The sequence below is a fragment of the Monopterus albus genome, unplaced genomic scaffold (assembly GCF_001952655.1).
Source record: "Monopterus albus unplaced genomic scaffold, M_albus_1.0 scaffold5.1, whole genome shotgun sequence".
Taxonomy (NCBI): domain Eukaryota; kingdom Metazoa; phylum Chordata; class Actinopteri; order Synbranchiformes; family Synbranchidae; genus Monopterus; species Monopterus albus.
The window spans coordinates 3,608,445-3,631,708 of NW_018127885.1; the positions used below are offsets into that span (position 1 = coordinate 3,608,445).

Below are 23,264 nucleotides of genomic sequence, written 5' to 3' on the forward strand. Positions count from 1 at the left end.
TTTTTGGAAGGTGGTGGGGGGGGGTCTCTTGTCTTTTTGTTTATTCAGTGTAAAACAAAACAAAAGAAAGAAACCTTTTCTTTTGTATGGATTAGCCATAAATTATTTGAACTTACTGAGCTAAAGCTTATAGCCCATTTGGTGACAGTCAATTTTGAAGATTTAAGAAAATGATATAGGCTGATGAAGGATGATAGATGACTTAGCCTAGTAATAGTTAAAATTTGAGAGATAGAGAGAGGGAGTCACACACCGCAATCAAAGCAGGTCTACTGTCTGCAACCTTTATTGTTGTTTATTTCCGAATCCATCAGATCATACAGCGCTCTCATGCATGTTATTAAAGCAAAGCAAATTATGGACCACATTTTAAAAAATTCATTCGTTTTATCTTTTCTTGTATTTTTCCTTCATCTTTCTCATGAGTAGAAACACGTAGCCTGAAGACTGAAGACTAGACTGAAGTGCCTTAACCCTGCTGTTAAAACAATATAAGAATGATAAATTCGACAAGAGTGGCCTATTTTTGTTCATTCAGAAAAAAAATTTGAGGATAATATATTGTACGTGTCATATTTGAAATCAAACCTGTAACATTTAATAGCGTTGATAGCCTATGCCTTTAGGCTACACAATCCTAAATGAAAGTCTAAATAACAAAACAGGCGGAAGAGCAGTAAGAACCACAAATGTTGGTCTTACATAACTCAAAGTTCCTTACTAATTTATTTAGTGTCTGATGGATAAAGTGAACACAATTAAAAGAACTTCTTAGCTGTAATGAATCAGTGGATCGTAAATATATCCACGGGCTATTTCATTTCCTTTTCTTTTCTTTTTTTGACTACGATTGTCGGATTCAGAGAGGAGGGGAAGGAGGGAGGGAGGGAGGGAGGTAAAGAGAGAGAGAGAGAGAGAGAGAGAGAGAGAGAGCGAGGAGGGAGGAGAGATTTCATGCTTTCCGCCGATGACCGGAAGTTACCTTCTTAATTGGGCATATCTCGCGAGAAGTCATTGTAAACGTCAGATGACCTTTGGCACGGTTCTTTGTAGCACTGAATAGACAGCAGCTACAAGGGTCCAAGATGAACAGAGCGTTTAACAAAACAACTGTGAGACATTTGGTGAGAGTATGATGTTTATAGGTTTACATCATGCGCAGACATTATATTGTTTTTTTTATAACAGACTTAAAACGCTGAAAAACATCAGTTATCTACCTTGTTATTTTTGCAAGGGTTGCTAGCCGGCTCGCTGGCTAGCTAATTCAGATGTAGTCGGTGTTAGCATGGTTATGCTAGTGGTTATGAAAGCTCGTAACACTTGTAAAACTGTAAAGTTGTCATCGTGTTAAAAGAATCATTTGATTTCATGTGAGACGTGTAGCTATAAGCAATAAGCTTAAAGGTAGCATGTGGTATTTAGTGTTTTCTCTGTTCAGTAGAATGACCTTTAACAACTAATATTGTCCAGTCGTGTCCAGGTGTTGCTGGTATTAGTCTGTTTTATCTTGGCTGAGTCTGCTGCAGCTGTTTCAGAGGTTACAGTAACTGAACTAAGTTAATGCTTGTATGTCGTTATGTTCCCAATAGCGTTAGTAATTGTATTCACATTGCACCGATTATTCTAGGTGTTATGTAAATAATACTTTTGAATCGATGTGTAACGTTACTAGTCCTAAAACCTAGATAAACACTGTTTGTCTAGGTTTTAATTCCTAGAACTGAGTAATATTTCATTACAAACTATGAATATCCCATAGTTCATTGATTACATGTGAACTTGTTCATGGATGCCAAAAGAGTAACTCAATATTTTCTATATATTATCTGTAAATGATCCCAAATGTGACAGGCTGTTTAAAACGCAGCACTACCACATCTTTGTGTGTTGTATACTGAAATGTCGACTGTTTCTCCCACAGAGTGGTCTCCTCAAAAGGTTTCAAAGCACCTTGGTGGTTGCAGAGCACAACAATGAAAAGCTGACCCCTATTACACTCAATGCAATCACTGCTGCTAGTAAGCTGGGTGGTGAGGTGTCTTGTCTGGTTGCCGGAGTAAACTGTTCAAAGGTAGATAAGGATTTCTTAAACACATTGTATGTGTGGTATTATTAAGATGTTATTTTAGTTGTGCTTTTAGCTTATGGAGATAAGGAAAAAATGCAGAAGAGCCAAGAAGGATAAATGTGTTTTTAACATGTACATGATAATAAGACAAAAGAAGGTCAGACAACCTAGATCTATAACATGGTTTTTGTCTTTCCAGGTTGTGGAACAAATCAGTAAAGTACAGGGTGTGAAGAAAGTTTTAGTGGCCCAACATGATTGTTACAAAGGTGCCCTGCCTGGTATGTACAGTAACACCAAAGATACTTAATGCCTGTCGTTTAATTCAGCCTTCACTCACAGAGCAAAGAAATACTGAAAATGTCTGCTGTTTTAGTAGTAATCTGATTCATATTTACACAGTCCCACATGTTTATGTATCGATTTTGTGCTTGATTGGCTCAAAGGCTGCTTGGCAATAGTACCTGTGGAAGGGGAGAATGTTTTTTTATTTGATTTCTCTCTTTACATGTTTATTGTGACTAGAACTGGCACCTCTTGATGTCATTTTATTTGTTTTCATCAGAGGAGTTGACTCCACTTATCTTGGCAACACAAAAGCAATTCAACTTCACCCACATCTGTGCTGGTGCGTCTGCATTTGGAAAGGTAAGGCACAGACGAGAGTAATGCATGTATAATTTTCATTTGAATGTTTTGAAATGCATGTAATGTCCTCATTGGTTTCTTTTAGGCCTTATGCTTACCCTTGTTCTGAAGTGCCAAATTAGACTTAATTTTCACAAAATATTTAACAATTCACAAAACATATCAAAACTATCTTTGTACTCATCAACTCTGTCATCTGATTGATTCCTTAAATGCACAAGCGTGATTGTTGCATATTTCTCAGCGAATTCACCGTAATGTTTGCAGAACCTGCTTCCCAGAGTGGCTGCCAAGTTGGATGTTGCCCCAGTTTCGGATATTATTGAGATCAAGTCTCCAGACGTGTTTGTGAGAACCATTTATGCAGGTAAGCCTGTAACTGTGCTAATGAAATAATGTACATTTTTTTATCTTCTCATAAAATCTTTGTTAGTGTGAGCTCCAGAGAACTAACAACTGGTATGCATTCTGATATTAGAACACACTGGTATGATTTGTCAGTCTAAAGTGTGCAAAAAGCTGGTGACACTTTGGGAGCTTGAGTAGTTGTGCAGTAATGTTAGTCAAGACTACTCCAACGAGCATCTAAACCAAAAATGTAGGTCTTCCTGCCTAAAAGAAGAAAAAGAGTTGAGGCTAAATAAAAAAAATCATATCTCCATCAGAAGTTATCCAGATCATTTTTTTGTCTGAAATTTAATGCACATATGTATGCAGTGTCTGGATCTGACAGCCATGTAACTTAATATTGAAAACCCTATTTAATTCATATTTTCTACCATAACTTACTTATAATGAAAGTCCCTGAAATGTTCATTTACGATGTCCACTATAACTGCCTATCATAGCCTGAAAGATGACCCAGATCCAATCTGGATCATAGGACACGTTTTATGTTCTGGATCTCATTTTTCACAAGGGGCCCATTTGCATGAGTGAATGTTGTGTCTTGATGGAGGTACATGTGCTCTCTGAGTGCTCTTGTTAAACAAGAAATGATGTGCATTTTCAGAACAGTGTTTATGTAATATTAGTGTTGTGTTTTAAAAGGAATAAAGCTGTGACAAAAAGGCAATATTGGCTACATTACTGGTGCGCCTTTGTCAGGTCTGAAACTCATGTAACCTGGATTTGTAGCCTTGATTGGACCCAGATGCCATTTGAATACTGCTCCATTTTTGCTGCAGGATCTGCTCTAAGGATTCCTTAATTAATGTTTCATTTAAATAATATTTTTCATTTGATAGGAAATGCTCTCAGCACTGTGAAATGTAATGAGCCAATCAAGGTCTTCACTGTCAGAGGGACATCCTTTGAAGCAGCTCCAACACAGGGAGGAAGTGCCACATCAGAAAATGGTACATTAGCTTCAGTAGCAGATTCTGTTGCAGTACATAGGAAAAATGGCATGCAGTGCCATTGCATTTTTCATCTTATTTGACATCGATGATCCTGTGATCTGCAGCGGCTGCTCCTTCTCCCGCTGGAATTTCGGAGTGGCTGGAACAGAGTCTAACAAAGAGCGACCGTCCAGATCTGACGAGCGCTAAGGTTGTGGTGTCTGGAGGTATGAGTCAACTGTCGCCATCTTTTTGTGTTCTGTCTTAAAAATTAAGCACAAAGCTGTGTCACTAGTGGATGATATTGAGATTCACATGGTGGGTTGTTAATTCAGAGGAATTAGTTTGCAGATTCATTTTCATCAACTGTAAGCAGGGCTTAAAGTTCTCTGGCACTGGGCTGGATTTCCACCGTGGGGATGTTTTCCATTTGAAAATGGATAGGTAAACTTTTACACTTTGGCTCAGTGGGGCCAGCTTAGTAATGCACGTGACTGCGGTGCGCTACTTTGAAAAAGTGCTGCAATAAATAGACAATTTTGGTTTCATATCATCCTATCATATTCTGGTCTATTTTGGCAATCATTTAACAACAGTATGTTAGTTATGCCCCATATTGGTGTTTTAATGTTTAAGAGACTGAAAGAGGAACAAGTGTTAAAGTTTGAAAGAAGTGTGTTGGATATTCTTTATGGCTTTGAAAGTTGGACTTGGACTTGGTGGTCCTGTCTTTCTGAAATGTGCACAGCCCATTTGGCTTTTTTGCATCATATACCAATATCCACAATTTGTCTTTTGTTTGTACATAAACTTTGGTCGTTTAGAGCGTATAACATGTTCATATTTTTTTGTGCAAATAGAATAATAGTGTTTGTTTTATTTATTTAGGTAGGGGGTTGAAGAGTGGAGAAAACTTCAAGTTGCTTTATGACCTTGCTGACAAACTGAATGCTGCAGGTAGTATGATGACATCATTTGTGTCATTAATAACCCAAATGCTTGTACTTACTTAGGTTTTGAATTGCATGATATTCTTTTCCCAGTTGGTGCATCCAGAGCTGCGGTGGATGCTGGGTACGTCCCAAATGACATGCAGGTTGGACAGACTGGCAAAATTGTAGCACCAGTAAGTTCCTTTTCTTAAGGGGTTATTTGGAATTGCTTCATTTTGTACAACAAATCATGAAAATATAGGGAGGAACATTTTAATATGACAAAATTTGAATTGCATTCAAAAACATGTTTAAAGACGGTGCAAGTAAACAAATGTCTTTTAACCTTTACACAGCATGCCCTGCAATTCAATATGATCAAGGTGTCTGCTCAGACCTTCTAAAAAGGTTAACTTGCCATTATTTGAATCAGTTAGGTTACCCCAGCTGCGATTACCCACACATTAGTATCTGCAAAATGTACTTGATGGCACATTTAGGGTCCTAAATGATTTAGCTGATCCATTCAAGCAGAGTGCAGTGCAGTGCACGTCTGGCCAGAGCCCTCAGACAAGGCCAGACTGTCCAAATTGGATTTTCTAAATGTTATGATGAGCTTGTTGAATTTGCTTAATAAAATATAGTTTTAAATCTGGTTTGTTTCTGCATCCTTTTAATCTAAAATGTTTAGGGTGTTCAGTGAAATGAAAGATGTAGATGTCATTCAGATTTAATGTCTCCTATGCTGGTTAAAGTACAGTTTATTTCATCATTTTGCATTAAACAGAGTTAAGTGCCTTTGAACAGAGGTGAGTCTCTGAATTGTTCATTATAATCAAATGATCACATCCAGAGACATACATATTGATTTAATTGAAGCAAAGATGCTGTTAAAGTATGTTAAGAAGATACCGGATGAACAAATGAAATTTGGCCAAAAGCACCTTACTTTGACCATCCTACATCATTTTTTAGAATGTTACACTTTATAAACTGTACGACTGGACAATAGACCATCCAGAAGCTCCACTTAATGTAGTTCTAAGGTGTGTGTTGTTTTTAACAGAAGCCTGAGATTACACTTCATGTCTTCAAGCAAGTAACTCTTGTCTTCTGGTTGTCTTTTGTTCATTTCAACAGGAGTTGTACATTGCTGTTGGTATCTCTGGAGCTATTCAGCACCTGGCTGGAATGAAAGATAGCAAGGTAATGTAGCATCCTCCCCTTTCTTACTGTTTTCTATAATTCTGTGCATTTTCTATGTAAAGAAAATTCACTTGCCAACCAGAGATGTCAAGTAAAAGTCAGAAGTCAAATTTGAAGCGAAATGTCACCTCACACACAGTGAGGACACATCACCCACAAATGTAACTTGGTTGTCAAAGCTTTTGATATGTGGTTGCGTTGTTTACAGTTTAGGATGCAAATGTTGCCACAAAACAACACACACGTTCTACATTTAAGTTTAAATACCAGTGTTAATAGAATGAGCAATGTTTCTGTGTCTCTGGCTCAGCAAAATATAGGCAGGTAACATTTTAGGCACTCAGTTCATTATTTTATTGCGTATGACCACTAAATGTATGTTTTTCTTGTTTAATTCAGACTATTGTAGCTATCAACAAAGACCCAGAGGCTCCCATTTTCCAGGTGGCTGACTATGGCATTGTTGCTGATCTTTTCAAGGTGAGTGTCTGGGACTGCAGCAATTTCACTGTAATTTTAATTTAGTAATCGTACAAGCTGGGAGGGCATAACACCACTCATGCACCTTGTGTCTTGACTTAGTGTATGTTTTGATAGCCAGGAGTCCAAAGTGACAGTCACAGAAAATAACATTTGCTTTCTCACTGATAAATTTTGCACGATGCCTTATTCCACCTAATGACATGATGGAAATGTGCAACTGCTGAATTATTAAGTTCTTGAATTAATCAGAGGGGAGTTGTGGCTGGGGCCTGCTGCTGAGAGACAAACACTTTAGTATCTTAGAAGACATAAAAAAGGTTATAAGGTTGCTTGAGCTTTGTCTGCAGCTTCTACTTGCCAGGCCTTTTACATGCTTAGTTACTTTCCTGTATCAGGATGATACTTAAGGGATAGTGAGCCAGTAGTGTTGGCACAACTAACACTGGAGTCCAGCACTGCTCGCAGAAGGCTAGTAGGTTATGTTTTCATGTGTGCCCTGTTAGTCATGTTTTATTTAGCCCCTCAGAAGTGCATGAGCAGCCCAGGTGTCCTGATGACCTCTGTGGAAATGATTAGTAATAATAGCTAGTGGCAGTCGAGTTGTGACCTACTGGATGAGATCACCTTACATGTGATCACTCCTCAGATAGCTGATTAAAATGGATGGGCTTTCTACTTTTTCCTCAAATGGACAATTGATACCTTGCACCAGCTCATGCACTGGCTGATGGTTCTGTTCTGAAGTTGCTCTACTCACAAGTCTAATTTGAATAATGTTGTACTTAGGGGTGTGTGATATTGACAGAAAATATCTGAATTCTTATGCGATTTTGCAGTAACTAGACAATATTTTGCATCCATCAAAAATGTTTGTTGCTCTTAGCATATTAATTGTTTCTTATTAATGATAAAATATTACATATAGTGATTTACCTAAAACTAAAGCTTTAAAGTTAAATGGTACACAAACATTGACTTGGTTTTGCAGAACGATTCTGCTAAAGTTTGTGGAGGGGTTTTTTTTTTGTGTGTGTGTGTGTGTATTGGTACCTTGGCTGGTAAATCCTGTTGAGGACAGCTGACTCCCGAAGCTTTTCATGTTCTGGGCAGTGGTTAGCATGCAGATGGTAAAACAAGCTATTGAATGGTCTTTAATGGCAACCAATGTCCGAGTCATATAGTCGATAATGCCAGCTGGCACGTTTAAAACAACAATTAAGATATTATTGTAAACAATATACATCACACACCCCTATTTGTACTCCTCAGAAATCGCTTTAGAATTTTTTTTAACACCGACTGGCATTATCAGGATGTTTGTTTACAGGCCAGATGTTTTCCATTCAGAATCTGTCTGCTGTAATCAACCCTGTAAACACTGATACATATTTGTATGCTTGCAGCCTGCCATGGTCTTGATAAATCTCATTGTGCTAATTTATAGAGTGAGCCAGAATATGCTTTATGATTTGTGTAGCAAACTCATAAATCTTAGTATGTGAAATAAGATGGGAATGAAAATGATCATAGTGGAGCAGGGAGAGGGAGTTTCATGCTAGTGCTTGCTTAGCCCCAGCTTGTGATTCTCATGTATTACATACACTCGAGTCACAGAGATAATCTCCTGTGAGCTTTCACAGTTAAATGATGTCACTGGCTTTGTGTTAAAGTGGCTTGACTTCATGAATGTATTACTTAAACAATTTCAATAATAATTACAATTAAATTTGGTTGGTATATTGTTTACTTGCCCCTTGCTGTTGCCTTGCATGGGGATATGTACATGTGCATTGAGAGCCGCTGTATCAGAGTCAAATTCTTCATGTCCTACACACCTGGCCAAGGTGATTCTGATTTAAATACATTCAATAATATAATAGGTTTCAGTAATACATTCATGCTAAGCTTTCACAAAAAAGCGAGAAAGATGGCATCAGTTCCTGTTGCCATCTTTGCTCAACTGAAGAGAAACTGTATGACCAGAGAACCTGATTAAAATGATATTTTTCCTGGACTAGGCTCAATTATTTTTTTTTATTCCTCATCATTAGAAGCATCTAAGGATTCTTCTAATGATGAGGAATATTATGAAATGACAGTATAGGGTTAAATGTCTCAGTTGCGAAAGCTAACGGAAGACTGACTCGAATGTATGACGGGGCTAGTACTTCAAGTAACACATTGTGGCTTTAACGCAGAGCAACAATTACCAGGACTTCATTTTTATGTGTAAATGATTTCTGTGTATTTTGATTAGTGAACAAGTGATTAATTTGAAAGTGGAGCAAAGCAAAAACAAAAAAACTTTTTCAGGAACTCTTGTAGTAAATGCATTTAAAATATTCAGTAAGGTTGGTCCTGTCGGAATGACAGTGTAAAATATTGATGAAATATTGTATTTAAGTCTGTATTGTTTTCTCTTCAGGTTGTTCCTGAGATGACTGAAGCACTGAGCAAATGAGGAGAAACTCTCTCTCACCAAGCTTCTGTCACAGAACCTGGAAACCACAGTAGGAAGAATTCAGAGCAGTCACAGTAACCCGCATTCATTGCCTTAAAGGATAAAGCTGTCATTTTCTATATCAGCAGTATTTTAAACATTCCCCATATAGACACTAAAACCAACAATGCTTTGCCTCTACTCATAATTAATATCTGTCAAACTATTGGTCCTGGATTAGCTTGTTCCTCTGCACCATAGTAGGCCTCCATGGTTGTTTAAAAACACATGGGGAGAAACACCAGACCCTGATATTTTTAAAAATTGTTCCAAAGGGTCCGAATGGCTGTAACCCATGTCAAGAACCCATGCACAAGATCTTTGAATATCCTTAATATTAAGGTCTTGTGCTTTGTAGTGAGGAAATATGTCTCCCAGTGCAGTGGTGTGCTTCCCTGATGTTTTTGAACAACAGTGGAGGTCTATGGCACAGAGCAGCAAGATAATCCAGGACTGACAGCCATTAATCATGAGTAGAGGCAATTCATTGTTGGTTTTAGTCTTTGTGTGGGGATTGTTGAAAATACTAATATTGAAGATGACCGACCTTATCGTTTAATGGCTGAAGCTGGGAGAGTCTGTGTACAGAAACTGTTTCATCATCAGCATCTCTGACAGGCATCAGATGAACAGAGAGAAATGCCAGTTCTTACTTTAACTGTACAAGCATTGGCTATCAGTGAATAAGGTTAGAATTGGCCAGAGGTTATTTTATGGCTCCAGTACATATTGTCATTGCTCTTTAATTTGAGTGCAGTAAAGAGAGATGTAGCTGTTCATGCTAACAGTGTCCATTAAAATGCTTTTGGAAAATGTGTTAAATTGACAGTACTAGTTTTCTAATTTTGCCACATCTTTCCTTTATTAGGTTCATTTTGCAATGCCCACTTTCCATATTCAAGATGGAAAATGCCTGACAGTACAATAAACAGGGTTAGTTGATGGTTCATACTGTAGCTCCAGTTCGTACCTCACTACTTTTGGTTGTCACATGATGGTCAAACTCATCCTGAAATATTTACATAACTTCCAGACACAAAGTATTTTTTATGAAGTCTATTAGATTTTTTTTTTTTTGGTGCATGAGGGACCTGCTGTATTTAGCAAAATCTCAGTAAACGCTAAAGGGGTTTTATTATAGGAACCTACCCAAATGTGTTGTGCCAAGTAATGCTCATCAGGGGTTCTGTGTTTGCTTCCACTATGTTGCACCTGTTTTGGAGGTGCATTCTGGGAGCTAAATATTGGCACCCCTTAGGAGGTACTACTAAAATCAAGTACCAGGAACATGAGTTGGAAAGGGTGCATACACCCATAGCAGTTGCCAGTGATTGGTTAAATGTCCGTGTCTTCACACCTCAAGCATTAGCATTACAAACACTGTGTGTAAACGCACAGCTGACTGTGTGCGCAAGAGGGGAGCAGCCCCTCCCTCCTCTAAACAGAGATGGGCTGTGTCCGAAACCGCATACTGTGACAGTACGTACTGAAAGAGATGAAGTACCTACTTACTGACCGTTAAAACAGTAGGTACTGTATAGTATGAAGCCTGGTAGTATGAATGAGATTCGGACGTACTACATCCGCCATGTTGATACATCACGTGACATACGTTTTCATAGCAGCGTCTTCTTTGTTGGATAACTCCTCTCCCGGGGCATCATGGGATAGTGAAGTGTCCATCGTATGCACACTGCAAAATCCAGCCGGAAGCAGTAGGTCATCCGGGTACTTTTCGCCTACTGTTTTTGGAATACTACGAATCCGGACATACTACTCGCCTCGCCTACTGCTTTTCGCCTACTATACAGTATGGTAGTAGGCGGTTTCGGACGCAGCCATGGACACAGAGAAAATACAAAGCAGGCTGATCTGCATCAACTCCAGAGGTTATGCTTGGTGATAGTTAAGGAAGTATGGGGTATACCGCTTGTTAGGCTCCGATACTGGAAATGCAGCATAACTTATCTGGGTTTGGTCAGCTTCCATGGCACCTGGAGAAAAACTCTGAATCACTTGAGTCCTTTCCCAGTCAAAAGATTTCCATGCTCTTTCCTGTCATAGAATTTAGATGAAAATGTTAACGTGGCTGATATAGAAAGACAAAGATTAGAAAGAAGTTGAAAAGTCAAAGCTGAAACTGAGCCAGTGTACCCTGTAGCAGTCAATCAAATGGGACTGTACTTTATAGGTTTGGAGACACTAGACTATCAAAACAGCTGATATACATGCACTTGTGATAAATCAATGCTTTGTAGCTCAGTGGAACTGAGTTGGTTTGTGGCTCTCCAAGAAATCAGTCCAGCATCTATAATTCCTACAAACTGTATGAGAAAATAAGTCCTCAGCATCCTGCCCTCCCTGGTTTAACTTCTTAGAAATCAAACCACAACTTAACAAATCAAAAGCCAGATTTTCTGCACAAACAAGTTGTCTGAAAATTTTGGGCTTGAGCCCTGTTGCCTTTTTTGGTTGTTTTTTTTTTTTTCTTCGTAAAAACAAGTTTTTGACAGTGTCAATTCCTGATAAGTGGTGCCTGATAAGAGGTTTGACTCCTTCTGTCTTCTGTGCCTTCCCTTTGTGCTGCACTGGCAAGCTCATCTTCTCAGTTCCAAAAGTACAAAGGTGGTGACAGACACAGTTTATGTGCCCGTGACTCCCGATGAGAACAGGAGTTTAGTAGAGCATTAAGTTTTGTGTGAAGTTCAACATGTCAGGTGCTGTCTTATGTTTCTGACAGACAGCTGACTGGGGTGTCCACTGGTTCCATCATCCTGTACTTCTCCTCTAGAAGAGGCTCGTTGCTCTGCAGATGAATGAGCGGCTTTGAATGAAGCCTGACTTGGCTCTCCTGATTCCTCTTGTTGTAGATGTTGACCCTGTGTTCCAGCTCAGGGCTGGCTTTGGTGGAGCCTGCTGGGCTGGGTGGTTTAAGGTTGACAGGGTCCAGGCCCTTCTGAGCGAGACAGGAGTCCTCAGACAGAGAGGACAGCAGCTCCTGCACCACAGCACTGGGACTGCCTCGTGGCTGAGTGCCAAGGGCTAGAGGGCTGCTGTAGGGCGGAGGGTAGCAGCGTTGGTCGCTGTAGTCTGTGGAGGTGGAGGCCTCGCGCACTGTAGAGCTGTAGTCCCTGGTGGAGCCTAGTGTGTGGCTGCTGATGCTGTGCTGGCGGGCGCTGAAACTGGTGTGGGACATTGTGGTTGTGGAGGCTTCGCTGACTGAGCTGCCGGTCCGCTGCAGACAGCTGGATGGTGCTGCGTCAGCACTCACCAAAGTGGAGGGAAGCTGGCTGGGGTTGTTTGGCAGGTGCACGTCTATGGCTGCTGTGGTGATGATGCGTGCAGGATCTGGGATCCCTGTATCTACAACAGCACATAATGTACAGGGCATTGAAAAAGCATTTGGTCACATGGGCTGTAGAAAAGAGTGAAACAGGATCTTGTTGGTGCTCACCACTGCTTGGCTCACTGTAGTACTGGCTGATGTAGTTGTTCATGTCATCTTGGCCATGGTGATCTGAGGAGATTAAAAATGGCCATCACAGTGTGGATATGTAAGTTACCTCCATGTGCAAGTTACCAGTCAAAGGTTTGGACACGCTTTCCCATTTGGTTCAATGGGAATGTGTGTCCAAACATAGTGTTAATAGTCTTTGTAATTATAGTGTTGTAAGCCATTTATTAAAGGCAGTGCATTTTAATTTATGAAATGTTTGTATAGTGCTTATGAATGCTAAGTATATGTTGACTTAAACGGTTACTTAAAGTTCATGTTACCAAAGTATGGGGATGTACCTAGTAATTATTTTAGATTGTACTTTTTTTATTCTCTAAATTGTACCGGAAATTGTGGGAAGATGCCTATAGCATGTTTCTAGAGTCCAGTGATGATATAAAAAAAGGTAAGTCAACAATGTTACACATGGTGAAATATTTCCTTTTATGCTTGATACATTACTTAAATAACCAATCAATCAAATAACTAACTAATCAATAAAATTGCTAACATTTATCTTCTAATAGATTAATCAACAAAATGTTTTAGCACTACCTAAATGAGCAGCACTTAACGTAGATGTTTCACAGATCCTAAATCAGTTCAAGTGTTTCTCTTAAGTGCTGACCTTGATCCCACAGGACTGTTAGACGGCTTATATTTGTTTATGTGTGCGCTTCACATATTCATTTTATGAAAGTCCCAAGAGAGGCTACTCACCATGGAGTCTAAAATGTGACAGGATCATCTCCAAAAGAGAAGGTTTAATTCAAAGAATGTCTGAGCAGAAACATGGTGACTGAGAGGTATAGCAGGTTGCTCAATGATTTATTGCTTTGATAAAGGAAAAGCCTTCGTGTTTTGAGCCCTGCTATCACCTGCCCTGACAGCACTTTGCTTCAGGTCCTGTAAATTATGACCTGTCACTGTGTGAACGGTTTATAATCCATCTAAGGGTGGCACCAGAATTTTGATGTGGATTGCAAGATGAATGTTTTTGAGGAGAGGACACAAACACAGTGCTTATGTGTGACGGCCAGTCTTAACACATGGTCCTACCCTCCAACATGAGAATGGAATGATTACTATTTGCAGACATGTTGTTGGGTGACATTACATTTTTTTTTTGTTTTGTTGTTGCTTTCAGTGCATGCAAGTATGCGTGTTACATTCCCTTGTAGCATTTATGTTATTTCTAACAGTGTTGAGTGTGGGAAGGCACAGCCTGAATCTCCCATAGTGCACAGAGGTCACTGAAAGCTTGCAGTACAAAAGAGGTGGGTGTTCCAGACGGTTACCTGTGGGCCCCCTGGGCTCCCTAGCTTTATTTGGCCTGTGATGCTCGGAGGCCCCAGGGGCTAGTCCATCCACCTCCTGGAAACTGCTGCTCTGTTTACCCCACATATGGTGGATCTGCATGGCTGCTTCACGCTCTGCAACCAGGTCCAGGTCCTGTTGGGCTAAGTGGGCCCTCAGCTGCCTGATTTCAAACTGAAAGGAAGGAGAGACAAATGGGAGAACCGGTGAAGACTCAAAGGTAAATACCCACTTTAAAGACCGCTTAATACTAACCACATACTGTAAACTCTATATTCTAGTATTCTATCCACTTATAGAAGGTCGAGCATGTTCACCAGTATTGATTGCATTAGAGCTGATCTTTACATCTGAAGTACAGTGTGCTTATTTCAAACTGTACATTTCTAAGCTAACAGATCAGTAGAACGCACAGATACAACAGACACTTTTTCCACATTCTGGGTTGACATCAGAGAAATAGAGGGCACTGAGTGGATGTACCTGCAGTTACACAGTTCATTTTTAGCTGGAAATACTCCTTAAAACAATAACAGAACTATGATTATTAAATTTTTAAGTAGCCAGTTTTGGGATAGTGCACATTCCTGGCTAGCTGATATCCATAGGACTGGTGTAAGAAGTTTTATGTAGTGATAATGAGCTCGAATATCCTTTTTGCCTTTTCAAGCACCAGCTTAAATTGTTTTCGTAGCACTTTGCTTCCCTCTGCTGGTTACACAGAGAAAAATAAATTGGCAAAAATAAATACATTGTAGACTACGGTAAATAGATAAGCCATACAAAATATATGACATACTGCTTGTTCCTGACAGATCTGGGTCAGACGATCAAGCTGCTCATCCCTCACTGCCTTGGCCTTCTCGTACTGCTGGATCTCCAGCTCCATCTCCACCTTCACTTGCAGCACATATGCTAGAACAACATGGCATGTTGTAGTGAGTTTAACATTTAATCTTGTGCCTTATGATTTTGCAATAAACTAAATTCTGCACTGATTTAATTAATTCATTAACCCTAGAAATCCAAAAGTGGATTTTATAGATTATTGTACATGAGGTTTCTAAAACTCAACCACAGTTTTAAGTAAATACAGTGTGGACGGCAAAGTAAGAATTTCATTGTGCAGGGAAACGCGTTTCCTTACTGTGCATGTGACAATAAACACTTTGAACCTTGAATAAACGTCTGCATACGCTCCACACATGACTATGGGCTGCTACTAACATACTGTACACAAGGTGAACAAAATGACGGTGCAGTAGCTCTGCAAAGGATGCCGCCTTTGTAAGTCTTCAGTCACATTCAGTTTTTAACGTTGTGTCCAATAGTGTCTTAAAGTTATGATCAGGTTTTAGGGAATAGTTCAGTTGTTTTATTGTAACATATCTTCTGAGCAGTTAGTGGATGAGGTGACTAAAGAGTTCAAACTTGGTTCACTCGCACTAGACATGCAAATGATCATCCACTATATTTAATACATGATCTACCATTATACCTGCTGCAAAATAATGAAAAAAAGTAAAAAGAACTGAGAAAACAACCTGAAGACTGAATGGAGCCAATACTGCAGAGAGCACAGCACAATCTATCTCTGTGACCTGACAGTAAAGGACAGGACACAGGGGACACCCAGCCCCCGCCCCTCCCCTCCTCACCATCAATGATCCTCTTGACCCTCCAGGTGCGTAGTGTGATGATGAGACCAATAGCGTCCCAGGGGCTGCTGGGGCCGTTGGCCACTGTGGAGGCCACCATTGGGGCCAGAGAAAGGACGATGACAGCTCCATCAAACACCTGGGGAAACAAACACACACGTGCCAGATTACTGTTGTGTGTAGCTTCCACAGTTGAGGTATGACATTGAGGGAATGGCACTGCAGTGAAAGTGACCCCGAGTCAGGAATAATGGGACCCATGGGAGCTTACCTCTACTCTGTTCTCTATGTAATCCCATATCCCCAGCACCACGATTCTGAACACCGTCTGAGGCAGGCAAGGAGACAGAGATGGAGACAGAGAGCAGGTTACATACAAGGTGCAATGGAAGAAAGCAATGACAGCTAAACTGAGACAGACTGAATGACAGAGGCAGAACACATTAAGTAGTAATTCCCAATAAGTAAACTTGAGTCCCAGTACATGTCATTTGCATTTGTGATTCAGATGTCTTTAACCCCTCCACTGGTAATTCATCAGTGACATCACATTCAAACACGTCACAGGCAGTGTGATAAGAGTTCAACCAAACATTTAGAGGCACCACATTTAGCTCTTTTTGCTGACACAGCAGAGGTTGCATAGTAGTAAACAACTTTCCTCATTTCTCTCCTGTTCCTCATGTGCCATCCCTTAACCCCATCCTCATTTCAGATATTCAAGATTGCACTGGAGCAGAAACCGGTCTCACCTGCTTCAGTGCAGCACTGAGGACTTGCTTCTATTGATAAGTAAAATTCCAGCTATAAAAAAAAAGTTAGTGGGTGGTCATGTGTAGGGGACTAAGACAAATGTGGCTGACTGTAAAGAAAATGGTAATCAATATAGTACACCTGAGGCCTTGAAATTATTTAAAACAAGTGCCACAGAAAAGCTCCATCTTCATTTTAAAGTGTTTGTGCTGCAGATCAATTAAATAACTCAGGAGGGGCCAACCATGTCAGCTCTAACAAAAACAGTTATTCAAGTTATTTCAAAATACCGTTGTATGGTTTTTAATCTTTCAGCAATAATGTTGTACACATGTTCAGCTCTACTAATTGGAATCCAGTGGTGCTGTGACAGAAAGCATGGGGCATTTCAGTGTTGGTTGCATTATGGTGAGACTCTGCTGATGTTATATAACCAGCCCATACTGCACAACATAGCATTAATCTAAGGCCACTGTATCAGCTGTAAATGATCCTGTTTTGTGTTGAGTCGGGGTAAGACGAACACTCACCTCGGTGAAGAACACAGAGAGGATAGCCAGGCTGATCCAGTGGATGATGCTGGCAAACTGGAATGCATTATTAACTGTAGGAATAAGACAGAATGACGGATTATTTATTTAAAAATATACAAATTTATGTGACATGAGCTGGTGAAAGATGGATGCTGTAGTTTGGTGTGATTGTATGTTTTTGTTACTGTGTAAAGAGCAGTAAAGCGGTAAAAGTGGACATATTCACGCACACACCTACAGTCCATAAATGATCAGACAAAGTCGTGGAGCAGCATCAAAGGCTTGAATTCACCGCATACCGTACATGCATAGGTCTGTATCTTCCTGTCAATTCATCAGGTTAATTGTGGACAGCCTCAGTGAATAGCGCTCAGCTGTTAGCTCAGGCATTCTTCTGTATGCGCCACCTCTACACCATCTATCTTTGTTTGCTGTGTTCGGTGATCTATCAGTCCATTCATCTTCCTCCAGCCCTCCCCGCACTCATCCACCAGCCAACTCTGTGTGCCGGATTTCTTTGTCCGCTAATCTCCATTCACACATTTGTCTTATTTTTCCAACTCTCAGCAGTCAGTCGGTCCCAGATGAACAGTGAAGATTTGAAAGCATTTGTGTACTGCTGGTGCGACTCTGTTATCATGTGCGTTCTTCACCCAGCACCCTGACATTAAACAGGTCATGCCTTCTACTTATAATAGATACGAGTGTGTTCACCAGACCAGATGATGTGGCGATACCGGGGTGACACGGGTCACACTTGTATTTTCACCACCTGACTTTTTGTGTTTACAGTGAAACCTCAGGTCCCACAATAGATCAATGACACCGACTGATTATACAATAGACATAAGAGGGACCACAAAATTCAGACTGCTAATACTATGATACATTATTTGAATATGAACATGAAATATTTGTCAAATTGGTCTAATTTTTCATCAAAACGTAGTATAAACATATACACCTGTATAGAGTAATATAGTATAGTTATAAAAGTATAGCATAGTAAGAAGATTTTTAAACAATTCAATTTTTATCAGCTGACTTATTTACTCATAACACTGCCAGTTGCAGGTAAACAGTGTGTATTCCTGCTTAATACAAATAGCACCCACAAATATTTGTGTTATTTTGAGAAGAGTTTCCATATTTGTCTGTCATTCACTCTTGCTTTTACATTATCTTCCTCTGGCTTAGCTTCTGTGCTAATCAAAGTCTTGTGAACTTGCTCCATGTCTTAGGTCTTTATGCGAGTCTGAGCATCGATCCATTACCTTCTCATATCTTGTCTCCCTTTCCGAGAATGCTACTGCTAGTCAAGGCTGTAATGAATGAGTATAATAAAGCCCCTTCCTGGTATTATGTTCTCAAAACCACAACTATATCATACTAATAATTTCAGCAGATGTCACAATGTTGCGAATACTCACACTGCAGCAGCTTGGTATCTATAAGCAGCTCCAGCGTAAGCAGCACCACCACCAGGATGACACAGGCCACTAGGAAGCAGTTGAAGCCCGCCGACAGCAGACAGACCTGCCACAGCGCTGCCCTCCTCCCACAGCATGGCTTCAGCCAGTTTGACCTGCACCGAGGAAGAAGGTAAATGTTGGTCTTGTTGTGGTGTTACTTTTAAATGTAATACTGGTACAGAGTGTGTCTGACAGTCAGCCTGCAATGTCAAATCAATAAAACATAAGAAGCATAAAGATACACATTGTGAAGTGTACCCAATCTCTGCTGTGCTCCATTTTCAGTCAACATTCTAAATGCTTTTCAGCAGAGGGCACTGTTCTCCATGCAAATCATATAAATCCAGAGCATGCATGCAGAAATTAATTTACACTCTTACATATAATGTGGTGCATGCTCTGATGGCACTGACATAATATGTTAGCATGATGGCTGACCACATGATGTAGCTCTACGGACAGTGGGGCTGCAAGTGCATCATCTGCAGGGTTCAGGTGCTCACAGGCACAAAGATGACTTACAGTGTTTATACCCTCATACTTATGTGCCGTGCTGGATGTTGGGAGAACAAGGCTTTCCCTTCCTGTCACAGCCTTGCATTCAACACACACGCTACTCAGATGTCCTCTTAGAAAGTGTGTGTTGGGTGGGTCGAGGGAGTGGTGGTGGTGGTGGGGGGTGGGGGGTCCTTTCTTGGAAGCAACACTTAGGAAGGCACTATGTTCCTTTGAAAATAGCAGCCATTGTCACCAGTCTCCCACAGCAGGAAAGCTAAGGGGCAATGTCTGTCAGAAGACAAGACAAGATGCAATTTATTCTACTCTCCTTTTGCTTCAGCTCAGAAGTACGGCGAAAACCCCTGAGAGAGGAAGTGGGGTGTGAGCAGTTCAGAGGCAGTGGGGCTTATCCAAAGTGAAACAGAGAGAGAGCCAGAGACGAAGGGGATGGGGGGTGGGGGTGTGTGTGTGTGTGTGTGTGTCATCAAGTAAAAGAATAATTCCAGGTTATTATAACTTGGGTGTTATTTGAGGTTTGACCATCATTTAGCTAAACATTTCTGGAAGTAGTGCTGTGACCACTGATCATTTTCTTAATTAACTGATCAATCACTGAGGCTAGAAATAGTGTGGAAATAGTGAAAATTACTTGTACCACCCACTTAACAGATGAACTATCACCATGGCTCTTGATGATCGCTTTACCAATTCACTGATTGAGTGGTTGTCACACTTGCATGTAGAGCAAAACAGTAAAACTCAAATAAAAATGTCCATTATAATAATCCATCACAGTTTACTAGACTTTCTGATGCAACTGTGACGTGACATTTCAGGCACACTCACATCTGGCGTTACCTCCAACAAACTTGGCTTGTTTATAATTTATCTAATGGGCTTTCATTTCTTGGCTCGTTGGGCTGCATTGCTGCCATGGTGGGCTAAACTATGAACATAATACCTAAAGTAAAATAAGCTAGAGTTACTTCTTGAGATGAAAAAGAGAGGGGATTCTAGTGAGTCACGTCTTTTTGCAGGAGTAGCTGAACCTGCAGGTGCAGCACAGCTACACATCATCTCCATCCTTAACCAAGGTCAGAAGAGAGGCTCAAGCTGTGTCAGTGCTCTTTCAGAGGCTAACTGGTGTACTCAGCCCTCCACAGTAGTCCTCTGTTCCAGCAAATGCCAACAGAGTAGGAGCTCAACACAAGAGGTGGTGGAGGGTTAATGGTCTCATTGGCAATGGAGACCTTCCCCAGCACCGATCTGTTTCCAAGGAACAATGTCAAACCCCATCTGCCAGTGGAGGAGAGCCAAGAAAAATAAACATTTACCTAATGATACCCCTACAGTAACACAGTCACCAGACATTTGTCAACCATTAGTGAGCAGCGCACACTGCAAGAGAACCCTCACGTACCTTCAGGATTTAACTGGTACTATGTGGAATCATAATTCATTCAGACCTCTCCCACAAGCCACGCAGGAAAGGCATTAATTTAATAAACCTGTAAAGAAAAACTATGTCTGGAAGCAGAGTAAATGGCAGTGATGGATTACTCCCAGTTCAGAAACTTAATTTTAGGGAAATCATTTTAAACCTTGAACGCTAAGGACCTGAAGTATTTATGAGCAAGTGAGGTTGCTTCAGTTTTTAAGCAACACAAGGAAGAGAACCACCTCAGTCTCTCCAAGGGTCCTGACAGATTTAGCTTAAATGAGCAGGGCTGGTCAGGCACGCACGTGTGCTTGCGCAGGCAAATCATTACACCCACAAATGAAACATTCAAAGCGGCATGTGCTGTAAACTGGTTCATAAAGACAGTGAAAGTACAGGCACCAGCACCGCAGAATGTGGCATCAGATCATGACACTGATCAATAGCGGCCTGAGATGGAAGTGATGGTGTGCTGGACATGATGCCGACTGCGGTGGCCCTTCCAGCAGAAAGGCCCGACAGGACAAAGCAGATAAAGACATCAGGCAGAGTGAGTGGCACAGAGGAAGGTGTCTCCTCATTCTGTTGGGGCCCCACTTGGCTCTAGCCCCAGCTTTTAACTCTCACTGAGGAGCCTATCTCAACAAGCATCTCTTTGATTATCCTGCCTCTTGTAGTTGAGGCAGGATAAAATACAATGTAAACACATTAGGTACAAGTAAAATGGAAATTAAATCAAAGAGACGGTGTTCTGTTTGTGTATGTGTGTTTGAGAGTTAAGAGACAGAGTGAGAGAGCATGGAGAAGGGCTGCAAAATTAATTCAGACGTAATGAGTCTGAAAGACTATCAACTCATCAAAAGTATTGATTATAACACACACACACACACACACACACACACAAATGAACAAATGCAAGTCTAAACTCATCATCAGGTTGTTTGGAAAGGAAACCATAAAATAGTACCAGTTCTCTAAATAACTAATTGGAACGCTTGATTAATGTCTTTATTACACAGTTACAACAAAGCAACTGTGCACTGTGAAAAACATCAGCACGTTAGGGTACAGAGCTGTTGCATGCGCCTCACAATTAGACTGGCTTCTAAAACCATTAATCATGCTTTGAGTCTGGCAAAAACAGGCAGTCACTAAATTCCAAGACACACATGTCAAAAATGACTGGATTCCAGTTTTTTTAAAGTGAGCACTTGATGAGCTCTACTCTGTCTCATATTGTTGTAACCCAAAGGTTTCTAGGTTTTGTTGACTTTTTGTTAGGCAGTTTGAGAGCATCACTTTTCATACATTTATACAGTTTGATGTACAAAGCAGTTAATTTATAAATCTAAAAATAATTGAGATTTTACAATATTCTATCCTATTCTAGTCCTTTGCATAATATTCCCTTCTTAAATTTATTCTTGAAGAATTCTTAAAGAGATGGGTAGTATCCAGGAGTAACTTCTGTTAGTAAAGGATTTAAAAAGCAATTATAACCTAAACATTTATTTTCATGGAGATGATTATTTGGACAGATTAAGTTCTTTTTCATCTCATGAATCTCTGTGACTGTCAGTGAGAAACACTTTAGAATTGAATACATCTTCTTTGATGGTTTAAGGGGGTGGATTAATGTCATACTACTACTCCAGCAACATTTCAAAATGACACTACTTGATGCGGGTTTTCTGTCTCCTCTAAACTGCTTGTTCTCTGTACTGATATCTACATAACCCTGTGGTTCCTCCACATAAGCTTCAACCAGTTCACATCAATCTGCTGAACTGGTATGTCATTCAGTCCAAAATATGTTTCTTTTTCTTTAATCTATAGTAATTGAGAGCTTCTGTTTCTTGAGAAACCAGCGGTGGGGCATCTGACTAGACTGCATAAAAATCAAGACAAATGCCAACAACTGGGTAAATTATTTCCTGTGTACTCTCTGCTGAGTCATTGCAGCTAAAAAAAATGAACAGAAGCCTTGTGAAAACCAGCTAAGCAACAAAAATGCTGAATAAAGTGAAGCCATCACAGGTAATCGTACATTTTAGAACTTCCATGTCTCATTGCTCCTAATTTCTTATACATTCATGCTTGTGGATTTAGATGCATAACACTTTTAGCAGTAAATTAATCAAATGAAAAGAGCTAAGAGATTACAAGTAGCAGGAAATTAAGTTTGCTGAATAAGAAGTCAATTTTAAAAATATGCTGTTATCTTTATAGTATAACCAGACCTTTTCACTTGTTTCCAAATGTGATCAGCTATCATCTCCTTGCTCCTTGCATCCTACACTATGGTCCAAACCAGCTGGTCTTAGCCAGAGAAATGGGCCACAGATACTAAGCAAATGGAGATGGATAGGGCTCCATGTGTGGAGCAGCAGACAAGCTGTCTCTGATAAATGTGTTTTCACCAGGACACTTGATCTCTCTTGCTCTCAGCCTAAAAAGCAATCTCACACTTTGCATGTCTGTGAATATTAACAAACCCTCAAACCCTGCATTCAAATGTCATCTATTGTGTCGCATATGGTGCAAGGCAAGAGAAGACTGCTCCTCTGTGTGTTTGAAATAGAGCTCATTCGGAGCTGGTCTCTTTTCAGACATCCATCAACACAAAACAGGTGTAGTACAGTTCTGATTCCAAAATTGCAATATTTTTGCTGCTGCCAAAATTCACACTAAAGTCTGGCAAGGTCTTTCAGAATGATGTTCTACAGTCGATTTTTCTAATTATCCCATCTTCTGTGCAAGTTGACATACTGCTAAATCAATGTTGTGAAAGAAAAATGCCTAGAGATTTCACTGGGGAGGTCAGAGCACTATACTGAGTAATGCAATCAAGCTAGACCGACCTGAGCAGGTCTAATATTATCAGTTATCTGAGGCTTCACTCCACATCGTCTCAACTAG

General features: G+C 40.3%; 2 protein-coding genes across 2 annotated transcripts in view; one reads left to right on the forward strand and one right to left on the reverse strand.

The window, feature by feature from the left end:
• The first annotated feature begins 1,012 nt into the window (after positions 1 to 1,012).
• On the forward strand, positions 1,013 to 9,630 carry etfa (electron transfer flavoprotein subunit alpha). Its single transcript, XM_020612234.1, has 12 exons — positions 1,013 to 1,124; positions 1,925 to 2,074; positions 2,271 to 2,352; positions 2,637 to 2,719; positions 2,987 to 3,086; positions 3,967 to 4,077; positions 4,185 to 4,286; positions 4,948 to 5,016; positions 5,103 to 5,185; positions 6,132 to 6,197; positions 6,597 to 6,677; positions 9,106 to 9,630. Exons 1-12 carry the CDS (start codon positions 1,086 to 1,088, stop codon positions 9,139 to 9,141), a joined length of 1,002 nt encoding a protein of 333 aa, XP_020467890.1. The 5' UTR covers positions 1,013 to 1,085; the 3' UTR covers positions 9,142 to 9,630.
• A 1,343-nt stretch (positions 9,631 to 10,973) lies between these two features.
• tmem266 (transmembrane protein 266) overlaps positions 10,974 to 23,264 on the reverse strand; it is a 31,447-nt gene continuing 19,156 nt past the window's right edge. The window contains exons 4-11 of the mRNA XM_020612248.1: positions 18,368 to 18,522; positions 16,935 to 17,008; positions 15,923 to 15,979; positions 15,652 to 15,790; positions 14,793 to 14,908; positions 13,975 to 14,167; positions 12,635 to 12,697; positions 10,974 to 12,543 (exon numbers count right to left, since the gene is read on the reverse strand). Coding sequence (XP_020467904.1) covers positions 11,906 to 12,543; positions 12,635 to 12,697; positions 13,975 to 14,167; positions 14,793 to 14,908; positions 15,652 to 15,790; positions 15,923 to 15,979; positions 16,935 to 17,008; positions 18,368 to 18,522 — 1,435 coding nt within the window. The 3' untranslated portion in view covers positions 10,974 to 11,905. The remainder of the gene's footprint in view (positions 12,544 to 12,634; positions 12,698 to 13,974; positions 14,168 to 14,792; positions 14,909 to 15,651; positions 15,791 to 15,922; positions 15,980 to 16,934; positions 17,009 to 18,367; positions 18,523 to 23,264) is intronic.

Coding starts and splice junctions, on each gene's coding strand:
- etfa (XM_020612234.1), top strand. CDS start 1,086: ATGAACAGAGCGTTTAACAAAACAACTGTGAGACATTTG. Junction 4,287..4,947: donor TAAGGTTGTGGTGTCTGGAG/GTATGAGTCAAC, acceptor TTATTTATTTAG/GTAGGGGGTTGAAGAGTGGA. Junction 6,198..6,596: donor CTGGAATGAAAGATAGCAAG/GTAATGTAGCAT, acceptor TGTTTAATTCAG/ACTATTGTAGCTATCAACAA.